The 13,770-nt window shown below is 43.7% G+C and overlaps 1 protein-coding gene across 1 annotated transcript in view; it reads right to left on the bottom strand.

Moving 5' to 3' along the window:
* PIGL (phosphatidylinositol glycan anchor biosynthesis class L) overlaps positions 1-13,770 on the bottom strand; it is a 65,987-nt gene that overhangs the window by 22,872 nt on the left and 29,345 nt on the right. The window contains exons 3-4 of the mRNA XM_021415537.1: positions 5,784-5,874; positions 173-240 (exon numbers count right to left, since the gene is read on the bottom strand). Of these exons, the coding sequence (XP_021271212.1) occupies positions 173-240; positions 5,784-5,874 (159 nt within the window). The remainder of the gene's footprint in view (positions 1-172; positions 241-5,783; positions 5,875-13,770) is intronic.

Genomic DNA, 13,770 nt, shown 5'->3' with positions numbered 1-13,770 from the left:
CGCTGTGGGAGATCCTCCAAACAGCATCACGTCCCATGGCCCAGCACTCAGGTATGAGCAAAGTTAATACTGCTCTTGGCTCTAGCTAGTAATTAACTACTTACACACAAACACCACATTCACTCTGTAACACTACAGTGAGGCATCCAACGAAGCACACAGAACACTGTACCTTAAAGCAGTGTAAAGAGAAATGTGGTTAGCGTGACCACTCACTCCTCCCGCATCAAAAGTTACCACCTGCAAAATAAAGCCACAGAACAATAAACATTTTGAAGAATAAAGAGACAATGCAATAACCAGCTTTGACATCTGACAGCACTGTCCCAGCCCATTGTCTCCAAAGAGTTGTTTTTGTGTTGCACAATGTGGCCTTTGTGCGTGAACTCAAGTTACAGAAACACAACTAAACAAATAAGTAAGGACAGTCTGGAACTAAACAACTACACAGTCTAATAGCTTAAACAAGGGAGAAATGATAAGTATCATGTTCCTAATGGCAGGATGCTCTCATTACTTACTACACGGCCAAAAGGTTACTTTCAGAGTGACCTGATGCAAACTTGTTCTTGTCCCAAGTAGCTTAGCTCTATGAATCACTCTCTCCTGGATCTGAGAACATACCAGAATGCCTGTCAATTGCAGGGTGAGAATATAGCTTGCCATGCTGTGAATCAGGACAGATTGCTCTAATAAGAGCAATACAATAATGTATTACCGTCCTGATTGTAATGAGACTTCATCACAGAATAGGATGGCTGTGAATCTGACATGAGAATAAGCCTTTTTAAGGAATCAGCTGATTGCCCTTTTTGTACAACCAAGTCAGGCTGTTAGCTGAATGAGAAGACCATGTTGTTTCTTGCTTCTCTGCGGGGAGAAATGGGAACTTACTGATGCAGAAATAATGCGTGAACATAGCATTAACAAGTCACTGTCCAAAGCACGGAATACCCTTGGCTCCCTGCCCTCAGAGCTACCCAATATTAGGGGCAATGCATCTACATTCTGTACAGTACTGTGGAGTAGGTATCAAAAGGCTCCTGCTTCCAATCTGGAAGACAAACTGGCAGCACAAAGCGTAGCGCAGACAGGGTATGTATGCTGGTACTGGTATGGTTTCCAGATGGTGAAAGTGACAGCCCTTGAACAGCATCTAGTTAGGTTCTCACTCTGAAAGAGGCTAAGCAGCAAAGTTCTTCACAGCTCCTTTCTCTGTGACCAGGAAGGAATCAAACTCCCAACATTTCAATCAATATTTGCTTCTTTGCCAGCCTCTTCTTTCTTCAGCGAAGGAAAGTGTTACCGCCTTGCTTACCACAGCTCCCTCCTCAAAATGTATTTTCTAAGCAGGGCTTGAAGTACTGGGTTAATGATCAAGGGAAGATCAAAAACCACCCTCTGCCCATCCTGCAACTTTCTACTCCACCCTCCAACAGAAGAGGCCCTCTCAAACACAGGAGATACTGTGTAAAGTACAGGAAGCACAGAGACAGCGATAAGAAATACTTCAAATCCCACAAACTCCAGGCAAGCCTGCTTATAAACCCATCCACCCGGTACAAGTCCACAGATGGACTTTCTGCTTTGTCCAGTGGCTGTAGTTGTGTTGCCACCAAGCAGCAGGGTTATCCATTGCCAGCAGGAACTCATGGGTCCCAGTTTGGTTTTGCTCAGGTACAAAGCAGCATTTCCTTGTTATCCATTCTATAAGAAAAAAACTTATGTCTTCTACCGTGGCTGCTTTATTGTACATCAGTGTTACTTGACAGGCTGTCTGCAGGGGCTGCACAGTCTGGAATGGTGCTCAGCCCTCCCTAAGATTATCAGCTTTTTGAGTAGCTCATCTGGGAAAGATGTTATTCAATTCTGTACAGCTTGGGGAACCAGCACGGCACATTCTGCATTTTACAGATAAGAAAAAGCATGCTCTGAAGTCACTTCTACCTATAGTGGCACTCTCCTAACATGACAACGTGTCCCACTCACCACAGGCAGAATAAATTCCTAAGCAGGTGATTAACAGTGTGAGTCTGATAAGGATTGGATTTGCACTTAACCTTTTAACTATACAGGGTCAGAGCGAGCTTTGTCTCTTCGACCTGATAATTTATGTTCATGTAACCTGGATAAATAAAACATCTTCAAGATTGCCACTCTGCTGTAAAATGTGGTTCAAATCAGCCAATGGGCTCTAAAGTCTTTCACACATATGCACACACAAACACAATTGCATTATACTTGTTTCCTTGGGAAACCAAACTATAAACTCGAGGCAAGCCAAAACACACATTTTCCCTTCTATGGCGAGCACAGGAGAACAAACCAGAAGACCAAGATAAGGGACTACAGTGAGCAGACTAAATAAGCTAATCACTATTTTGACAAAACTGGCTCAGGCCAACTGCGGGAGCACAAAGCTGGGTTAGGAAGTGTTCTTGACATGGAAATTATCTCTTCAGAAACACCTCTGGAGGTTTTCCTTCTCCACATCTGTTTTGAAATAGGAGCTGATGTTCTTTGTATCGCTGTGGTTATGTAACATCTGAACCAAGTAAAGAGATTACATGAAGTATCAATTGAAAGTGAACTGTAATTTACTGTTAGGACAACTGCAACTGAATAGCCTGTCTCAACTATAGAAGTCTGTAAGCATAATTCCCAAGGTACCTGCACACTGACCTGGCCACAGTGGCATTCACCTTATCTGCCAATAGGCCATCTTTGTCCTCAGAGATCCTTCAGGCTGACTGACACACTGGTGATGCCTCCCTATCCAATGTGTAGCTTCTAGGTCTGTGTTCTAAACAGATCACTGATTCCACAGCATCACTCTGGTGCTCATGACTTACAGCAGGCAGCAATCACATGCAAATGTATTCCTCAAGCTTCAGGGATTAATTTAATTGATAAAAAAAAATCTGAATTTCTTTCTCACATGCTGAAGGTATTTTCACATGGGAGCATTTGCTTCCTCCACATGGTGCAGCTAGCTCGCGTGCTTCCTTTAGATGCATAACCTGAACCAGGCAGATGATGAAATCAAGCAAACAATCAGGGCAGGAGGAAAAAACCGGAACATCTTGAAACCCTGGGTTAAAAACAGGCTTAGCCAGTCCTGGGAGCAAAAGTGTAGGACAGGAAATACACTTGATGTGGAAATTATTGCTCAATGAAATCTTCAGGGCAAGAGGGAGTTCCCTCTCCACACCTGTTCTGAAATGGGAGCTGCTGCTGTCGGTGTTGCTGGGTTTTCTTCTGGGTGACCTTGGCATTTAGGAAACGGAGCTTTCACTAATGGAAACCAGAGCAGCAGCCAAGACAAACAGGTCCAGAAATCCCTTCCAGAGTGGGGAGAGCACAGAGGAAATTACTCAGTTACTAGTAGAAAACCCCTGAGAGGTCTGGAGTCCATGCTCCCTCTACATGTTACGTACACTGGAGAAACTGTGTGTCTCCCTCATTCTTTCTGGCATCATACAGTGTTTCAGAGCACACATCTTCTCAAGTCCATTGGTGCAGATAGAAATGTCTTCCCTTTTTAAGAAGGGCCACCCCATAAAGCGCTACAGCAAGAATCTCCATTTCTAATGGCATCATTTCATAGACCCAAGGGTCGATCTAGACAGATTTGGAGCTGAGCAAAGACAGTGGGACTCTTCCGCAAGCAGCTGAACGGATAACGCTTCCATCAGTCTGTGGTGGAAGGCATCTTATAAGAACCTCATATTGCTGAATTCTGGTCTTGGCACTGCATCTGCCCTATGCACAGTCTGAATGTCACCTTGTAATCCAAGCTCTGCTGTCACCAAACCTGCAATTCTGAACAGCAGAATGTCATAATCTGGGGCTGCCTGGGGCCCACACAATACTGTGTAACTTGTTTTTTTTACACACCAAATACTTTCTAATCAGGATCAAGATTGACTATCCTCAGCTGCTTTCCCCAGCACCACTAGCTTTTGCTTATAAATCCAGCAGGCAGGAAATAATTTCCAAAGTCTATAAATTAGTTTTGGCTTTGAGCACATCGACCGTTAATTTCTGTGTCTGCCCTGTTTAATGTGGAGCTTGGATGAAGTATGTCCCTGTGTCTCTCAACAAGATTGAGTTACTCTTGGACTTCCAGGGCAAATGTGGAAACGGGTAACAACGCAATGGAACAAAACCATGCCTAACATGGTGCCTTCCAATCTTTCCTTTCAGACATCCTGGAATTGCAGCCTGCTTCACCACTGCCAGATGACACACATGTTCTGTAAATAAAAAATACTATTTTCTACGATAAGACTACAGGGAAAACTGGAGAAAGTTTTCCCACAGGGACAGCTAAGACAATATACGCCTTCCAATCATGTTAACTTCAATGAATTAGCTGGATGTGCTTGAAACCCTGTTAACTTACATTTTGACAAAGCTCTTTTAATACGTTAAGCTAATCCTATCACTTTCACCCTTACTGAAACACTGACTCAGTTTACCCTCCAAGACAAGGCTACTGTCTCAGGACTGCTGAGATGAGCACAGACTGGCAAACAGATAGCAAGTTTGCAGTTTCAAAATGCTGGAAGTTGGACAAAGGCAATTTGGGGCTTGCTTCCTGTTGTTGGCAAACTAGGCTGCTCTTTCCTGAAAAGTATTACAGACATTTGAGACCGTGTGATTACCTGTGACACTGAAAATAATGCACATTTACAGGGCTGTTCATTACCACCGTTCCCACGAAGATGCTTCAGAGGCCACTGATGCTGCTGACATGCTCTGCTAGAATTTGTCCTCACTGCTGCTGAAAGAACTGCTGAGGGGAATGCAATGGGCCCTGCAACAGTGCTCTTCATTACCACAGCTGCACCCTACACCAGCAGCACAGCAGGGCAAGTACTGGTGCTTGCGTATGTTTCTTGCTTTTCAATTCCCCACACTTGATTTTCCAGCTCATGCTGTTAGTGCCAGACTCCTGCTTCCCCAGCACAAACAGCTTGACTTTAATTTCCTCTGAGGCAAAGATCTAACCCTCTCTAACCATCTATAAAAAGTTCTGGTGTTCTGAGTTTCTACTGGGATTCTGGTGCACTTGTCCTAGCGCCCAAGAGAGTCACAAAAACGCAATACAAATCCTGTTGCATTAGGAGCTTTCAGATTAGATTAAAACCTATCTATTCATCGGACCAAAAGGCACAAAAGGACTGCAGGAAAACTGGATTTGTCTCTGTGCACAGCAATGTATTTCATGGAAAATTAGCCACAGCATCAATACAGAGTTGGATACACACTGCTGTTTTTCAGGCTCATGGGGGTTTCATACTGCAGGAGCAGGGGCTTCTTGTTTTGTGTATTGCTTAAAACACCTCAAAGTTTGTGATTTTGCTGCTAATCAGTGCGCGACAGTAACATGTGATCACAGCAATGTTCAACAGAAAAGAACAGGGCAAGTTTTTCCACTTTTTTTTTTTTCCGTTCTGTAGAAAGAACTCTATTCCTAGGAACTCTGGTTTAATAACCTTCAATCCTGACCTCACTAATCTAGCTTTCTAACACACGCCTGTCGAAGTCCTTCAAATCTAAACCTAAACTTACACCTAAATCCCAGACATGCCCTTTTTAATCAATGAAACTTAGCAACAGGGGTAAAATAATTGTTTTAAGATGTAAGAAACATTCGAGGAGTTACTAAAACAAAGCGTCTCCATTGTTCATTTCCCACTGAGAAGCAAAGAAAGATCTCCAGATAGGAGAGGCCTAGCTCAAAAGTGCTGCCTATATGGTAGGAAGTTTCACATTACCAGGTTGATGTTGTTGGCTTCTATATGCTTCAGCACAAAGGAGGCGAGGAGCTGTGTGTCCCACTCAACAGAAGGATTGTCCGGAAGATCCCTAAAAAATGACAAGCACAATTAGTCACTTCACTCCTGAAAAACTTAATAACAACCATGCCAGAAAAGAGACTGAAATCAAGATACATTTGTTTACCACATAAAACCACTGAACCTTACATAGAGTCTTACTAGCTTATATACTGAGGGGCATGGGGGGCTGGAAGGGAAACAGCAGTTCTAACACCCTCCTCATAGATTTGCCAAGCTCTCCTTTTCTTCTGACCTCCATGGTAGACTTCCTAGCTACTCTACTCCAAGCAGCACCTATTTTGTTCCATGATTCTTGTTCTCTACTCATCCCAGTCAAATGCTGTCCTCTCTACACGTAAAGAAATAACTATCAGATACTTACTCAAAAGCTCTTTTAAAACTCACTTTCCCAAAAGGCTTTCTAATTGTAATCTACTGGTGAATTACATATGAAAAATAACAAGCAAAGTCTACTCTCTTTTACACAGGAATAAACCATTAACCCCAACCAAAGGACAACACAGTTGTAATTATATTGCATGGATTTGATAGCAGTCCATCTGTTTTTTAAATGCTTTGCATACTGACTCATCTGTGACTGAATGCTCTATACCTTGGTATTTCAGATTGCAAGCTCCTATGGGCAAGGACTATGATCCAAATGCAAAAAAACCACCAGGAAGCCAACAGCATCATTCCACATTCACACAACTGACAGCTGAATTTGACCTCTCAGTAATTACATATAAACGAAGCCAAGAAAACACTGCTTGCAAAGAAGGTTATTAGCAACAATAGCACAACACGCAGCTGCTGAACACCAATGATGACATGTTCAACTGGTCTTTTTCTCAGACCTTTTCCATCCTCTGATAGTCTGATAATTGCTATGAGGTGGTTGAGCAGAAAAGCAGCTTCACAGCCTTCTCACAGACACATAGGTTTTGACTCTGAACCGATCCAGCTGCGTGCTGCCGGGAGCAGGGGAGCCACTTCCCAACGCTCCTCGTGCCTCGCTGACTCCCAAGACAGAAGAACTGTAACACCTGCAACAAAACAGGAAAGAGACTCCCTGGCACATTCTCAGCCCCAGCCTTCATGAGAGGTCTCCCGGCCACAAATCTTCCCACTGCTGTCAGTAGTAGTTGTAATAGAAGGGGGAGCCTGAAGTACAAACTGACTGTTAGCATATTAACCATCCTATTACATAGCCCTGTTCAGCACAGGCCAAAATAATGTGCTGTTAGAAACCACTGCAACAAGGAAAGGCATTTCTAGTCATGGTCCCTGGGCTGATGTTGCTGACAACAGAAGTTTTTGTTTGCCAGTCCCTCTTGTACAGACAGCATCTTAATGTGATGTACACAAGGCATTTGATTTTGATCACAGGAAAGGTTCTTCAGTACATCTGGTGGCTGTCTCCTCAGGTTAACAAACCTGCAACTAATCTGCTCAAGACAAAAACTTCCCCATCTTCTGTTTGAAGATGAAGTGGCCCTGGAGGTATTACAAGTCCCACCACAACACAGCAAGCTTTAAACGGAGCACATTTTTAAAACATGCTTCCAAATATCCTAAGAACATGCACACTGAGAAGAGTCTAAGTCTAAGAGTGCCTCAGTTGTTTGAATGGTACCTCTGAGGTTGTGTCAAGGCTTAATCTGATAATATTAAAGTGGTAAATTAGTCTAAAATGGATTCTCTGCTGGCCACTTAGAAGGCAAATACCGTTGCCCATTCTGGATAGCAGATAAATGGAGCTGTGGAGGAGGTCCCATTAAAGCAGGAGGGGTGCTCCAACAGCAAGAGGTCAGAAAAAAATAATACAGCTTGGTATTTACAATGCCCAGGAAACTCTTAGTGTCATAGCTGCTGCACTTGGCTCTATTGGGCTGTCTCCAAAAAGGCTGCTGGGTAGTGGAGCAGGTTTTAACTAGTTCAGACAGATAAAAGATCATCCTCCTTCAATGGAAATGAACAGCTGGAGGCAAGGGTTTAAAATCCCTGGAAACAAAACAATCTGAAGGCATGAGCAAATTAACTCGATGAACACCAAAGTGATTAAATGGGAATGTTCTGCAAGAAAAAAAATAAATCTGCTTCTACCCACTTACTGCTGCTCATACATTCCCAGTAAGAAAAAGAAACTTTTTCCTTGCACAATGTCATTCATCAAGCACCAAAGACAGAGAAGCTGCTCCTGCAAAACCAGACACACATGTATGCAAGCATATTCATAACACATTAACAGCTGTGATGGCCCACTGAAGCATCCTTAGCTCATTCAGCAAACGTGAAAAGTGACACACAAATTAAATGACATGCCCAAAGTCACCCAGAGAAGTCAGCAGTAGGACTGCCAACACATCAACCTAAAATCACTTCAGGATTATTATTTGTTTTTGCTAAGAGTTTAATACTTCATAAAGTCAAATGTTTGGGTGTTACCATGATAGTAGGGACCCTGCTGAAAGCATGAGATCAGTGGCTTTCTGCCTGTGCTCTGGAAATCAGTAACAAAGTGCAGCCCACGAAAGGATGAAACGTGACTAAGAAAACCAAGTTCATGCACCCTGTATAGCAATGCACGAGAGATGTTCTTACAGGAGATCTTTGCACACCCCAGGAACTTTGTAGAAGCACACAAAGTTTGAAAACTGCTGCGCTTCACAAAATCACCTACTCAGTACAAAACATTTTTCCTCATATCTTAAAATCAGTGCTCACCAAGCCTGAAAAGCCCACTGACTTCCTGGACTATTCAAGTAAGCTGCATTTGTTATGCTTTTTACTTTCAGGACTTAGTATGAGAAACATTCAGCATTTCAACGGTTAATTCCACACTGCCTCTCTGGCTAAGGCTGATAATGCCCCTGAGCTCAAGGTCGAAGGGCTGAGATAAAGGACTATAAAGGAGTGAAAACTAGCACATTCCCTGGGGCAGACTGGAGCTTGTCCCAGGAAGAACCATTCCCCACACTCTCTCCCCCTGTCCTCTGCCCCAGAGAACTCCTTGCTGCTGCTGTCAGTCACTGAAACAGACCAAGATATAAACCCTGCATTGCTGGAGAGTGCCAGTGGGAAGGATAAAGAGGTTTGGTCACTTGGCCTCATTTCCACCAACCTATATGGCCTGGAAGCAATGTTTATGGGCATTCCATATGACTGACGGCAAACGCAGGTGGCCACCAGGGAAAAATAGAGAGATGCATAGAAGAGGCAAAAAAATATTTTTAATGAAATGAGGTTTCTCTTCAGAAGTGTTTTACCAGCTGTTTTCAGTGAAAATTGTGCTGTGCACTGTACAGGGAATTTACAGCTGTGTTGAGGGATCTATAGACTGAAGGGAGAGAGAAATACTGAATTATTCTGCAGTTGCAGCATGGAGTAGTGCTGGTTTCTGCTGATTTCAGCAGACCCAGTCACAGGAAACATTGCGCTTTTGAAAACAAAGCCTTTATCCACCCAAGGCAACACCACCATTAGTAGTGGGAACCAGGCAAGACCTCTGGTCTTCTCCCTCTCACCTCCTCTCTTCCCCCTTGCCCAAGCAGGTAGGCAGAGCGGGCACTGGTGTCTGTAGAGCCCTTCCCAAAGGTCTGCACAGGGAGCACGATGCAGAGGGAGGCACAGCAAATCACGTGAGCAAGTTAAACCAACATTCAACCTTGAGCAGATCTTGCCCAGCAGCCTTACAGCTGGCTGAAAGAAAGAAAATGTTAAAAATCTCTGCTCGATGCCACCTCCTCTCCAGGCCTCCTCCTCTTGCCCGCTGTGGGCTGTGGAGCGTCGCTCATCTTCTGCCTCAGCCTTGGCCATTAAAACCCCATGCATGTTGCCAATAATGCTGTCCCTGCCAGTAGCCTGGACAGTTTGGTTGGGTCATCCTTCTAGGAATATTTAGGCTGAAGACAGCTACATTCCTATCATTGGGAAGGTGTCTTCCGAAAGTTAAACACCTTCACAGATCTGTACTGCCAAGTGACACCTTTCTTATATGATACACTGCTCAATCCCAGTCCAATATTCCACTGCTTATCCTCCATGCATCTTTGTGCATTTATAACGTACGATCCTCTTTCAATGCCTTCCACAGAATTCATTCTGCTCACTAACTAAGCTCTCAAGACTACTCTGAAGGTTAAGTTAAATGAACAGTTAGTCTGTGCCACGTCCACACAGGGGCTGTGCTGGAAGGGACGCTTGCAGCGAGAGATCTGTGCCTCCCGAAAGCTGTTGAACTGGGCAATCTTCAGGCCCCTGTGTGCACCGTGAAGCAGTGACCTGACATGAAGGCTCTGCAGGTGACCATGGGGAAGGGAGAGCAGCAGCAGGATTCCTTCTGGAAGGTGCCTAGTTGCCCATTAATACATTCTGAAAAAAATCCTTCAAGGTACTAATGTGATTTTCCATTCCACTACGCACCAATGGGGTAAAGATGAAGGAGCTTTCCCATTTCCTACTGCCTTTTTATCCTGCAGCATGACCTTCATCAATCCAAGGCTAGGGACCGGGAAACATTTTTGCATAATTTCTTCTCCTTAGCCCTCCCCTCCCCAGTGAACGATTGTACATTAAGTCAGCACAAAGGTCGGGAGATGGATGGTGGATTACATAGGAAACAGGTGAACTGCTGTGCAGTGGGTTCCCAGCTGAGAACAATGACCGCAGTGTGTTTGTTGGAACACAGCACACCCTTTGTATAGAGTTAACTGCATGAAATGAACATCTGGGCAATTGAAACTGGATCAAAAAGCAAAAGATCCCACAGAACAAAATGACGTGAGTGCACAATTAGTGAAAAAGCCATGTGATGACTAAGGGCAATCAGTGACCTTTATATCATAGCATCAAAGTAATTGAGAAAAAATGAGTAAACAGAAATTATTTCGTGCTCTGTAAAGCAGAGCAGAGAATTATTTTTGAGATTATGATAAGTTAAGACATGCTAGGCCCAGATCTTGAAGCAGAGCCTCTAAATCCCTACATTAATAACTATTTATAAATTTCTCCTCCTATAATGAACAAAAACAGACAGGAGGGGAATACTGCTGCTTGGCTGCATGTACAACCCTGATTCAAATGAAAAGATCCCACTAGGACAAACGACTGGCATCTTAAAACATCACATTAAACAGAGAACAGATGCCGTGTGCTTGCTGGAATGTAACAATCTACAATTTAGGAGAGAGACGGAATAAAGCAAGATGCTAACTGTCAAAGACTGCAACATTTAAAAAATAAAATGCGCTTCAAATATTCCACCAAAAAAAGCAGAACGGACACGTCTTTTTTTCCTGTGCTTAACTTCTGCAATGTGTAATTTCAGACCTCCATTATACACATTTTAGAGGTCAATTAAGAAAGTTGAGATGCCTAAAAGACAAGTTAAGTGCTGACCTCACTAATATGGGGCTGAAGCCACGCACTGAGAGCAAGAGCACAAAGACAGGCAGCACTCTGCTTGGCTGCCTCACAGCCCAGGCAAGCTGTGCGTGCTCCTGCACCGGGCTGTGTAACAACACAGTGCACCTCTGCAGATGGTGTTCCAAGCACCTCCATTGCTCCCCAGCAGTCACTGGCAACTGGGTGGCTAGGGAACAACCTTTCTGACTTTGCCATGATCATGTATTCCTGTTGGAGAGATAAGAATCCTTTGGCTTTAAATTCAAAGGAATTATTACAGAATGCAGGGCTGCTTCTTTGCAAGGCCTACCCAAATGTCCCTGTACGCTTTTTTTTTAATGAATTATTGATAATTTCTCAGCAGAGTTTAATGTCTATTCACAGAGATGACACAATTGCTTATCATAATTTGAAATCTGGTATTCATTTGACGTCTGTGCCTCGGTGCCTTGTTGATAAATTACAGCACAAAGCTCTGTAGGAACAAGTTCATATTCAATGCCTTTAATCAAAAACAATTGATGGTACCTTTCAAGAACAGAAATGCATAGAAACTACAGCGGCTAAAGCTAGTTTTAAGAAGTAACTTTAAAAACCTAGTTTACAGGAGGCACCAGGCCCAGCAGAGCAAGACAGGAAACAACATTCAGCTCAACTAATTGTGAGCTGATCTCTGATTTAGTCACAGCTTTCCTATCTCCCACTTTTCAGCCCTGTGAAATGGAAATAATAATATGTTCACACTTTATATACAATTTGAGAACCTTCAAAGAGAAATGTTATGGCCCAAAACATAGGAAAGGCTGCAACAAGCTCCAAAATGCAGATCTGGTGAACCGCTCTGCTCCTGTGGGGCACAGGAACTCTGCAATAAGGACAATGTCTTCTGGAGCAGTTAGGACTTCCTTAGGGGCTGGTGCCAAACAGGGAATGAACTTCCAAATCAGATGTCATCACAAATTACTTTGCTTTCAGCTGCAAGTACCAGTAATACTCCTTGGAACATATCCTTTCTAGCAGAAACACAATAATATATTAAGTTTAAAATTCCCTAGACGCTCCATTGCACATAAGAAACATGAGTTATCTGGGCCAAATGCTATCCCAACAATAGAGACCCTGCTTGCCAAACCAGGCGATGGCAATTTGGGTGTCTCGCCTACTGCAAGGTGAGACAGTGCAATACTGCAGCTAAGGAACATGCTTTCTGCAGGGTCACACTGCTGGAGAATGAGAGCTCTGCCTACAGCTCCTTGCCTGATCCCACACAGCAAATTACACACGTGGCTAACGTGCACTCAGAAAGGAACAACGCTGTGCTGCAAACATATGATCTGCAAGAGGAGAAACATGACTTGGGAGTCTTGTGCAATTGTCACACTCAGTGCGTGACACTCATGTTCTAGCCATGCTGCTTGAATGTGCTCAGGAACTTTGTAGTCATAATTACTGATTGACCAACTGCCCGAGGCACTGAGCACCAAATAGCTCAGCTTTGAATTCAGCTGCCAGCAAAAAGAGAGGCCTCTTGTTCAGTTGCTTCAACCTATGCTGAGAAGCCCCAGCTTCAGTTAAAGCAGAAATATGCAGTGGGTTATTTGCAAGAATAATGAGGTGCCATGGGGTGTATCAGGAAACCTGGTGACACTGATAGTAACAAAAAAATCAAGTTCAAGCCCCCTTTCATTCTTGAGCTGGGCGCTGTGTTTTGAGCTACATTCCTAATTTTCAAAACAAATGTAACTCATACATGAGTAAACATCCACTACATGCCAAACCAAGGCCATTTATGGCCCTTTTTCCCCAATAGCCATGATGCGACCAGGATATGCCACACACACCTGAACTGAATGGGGCCCACCAATCCCACATCAGGGGCACGTTTTTACCCAGTCACTGTTGAACGTGGTTCCAGCACAACTTGCAGTTTGCAGTACTGCAGACTCACTAGCAGCAACTTGCCAAGCGCTGGGCAAGAAGCCTCCCTTTCATTTTATAGAAGCTGGACTTCTGCACGATCTGCTGGGGGTCATTACAGAGTTCACTGAAAACATCAGTCAGAGGCCAGACTTAATAGTCTCAGGAGAGTTGGGGCTGCCATGCTGAATTATGAGTCAGCACTTCCTCCTCTGGCCCACTGAAATGTGGTTTGGGCAGCAGACAATAGAGCAATGTGAAATGCAGTCAATTCCATTCGCATCTTGGAGAGGCATGTAGATCATTAAAGTTCCTACCTAGTTCAGAAAAACATTCCAGAAAAACAAGAATTCTCTATCATTTTTCTGAACGTCTATTGGTGAAGTGCATTTCTGGCATTTGTCCCAAATGACTGGCAAATAACAGATCTCTCAGCATTATCTGCTAAACTCATCTGCACATTTCTAATAAAAGAAACACCTTCAGACACTCAGTTGTCTGGCATCCTGGAGCACAGTTGCTGGGCAAAGGCACATATGAAGCAGCACTTCAGTTCTACGCCCTCCTTCGGCCAAGATGATGTGTGATGGAAACACTCACC

The sequence above is a fragment of the Numida meleagris genome, chromosome 18 (genome assembly GCF_002078875.1).
Source record: "Numida meleagris isolate 19003 breed g44 Domestic line chromosome 18, NumMel1.0, whole genome shotgun sequence".
Taxonomy (NCBI): Eukaryota; Metazoa; Chordata; class Aves; order Galliformes; family Numididae; genus Numida; species Numida meleagris.
The sequence above is the reverse complement of the archived record's forward strand: the minus strand, read 5'-3'. Positions and strand labels throughout refer to the sequence as shown.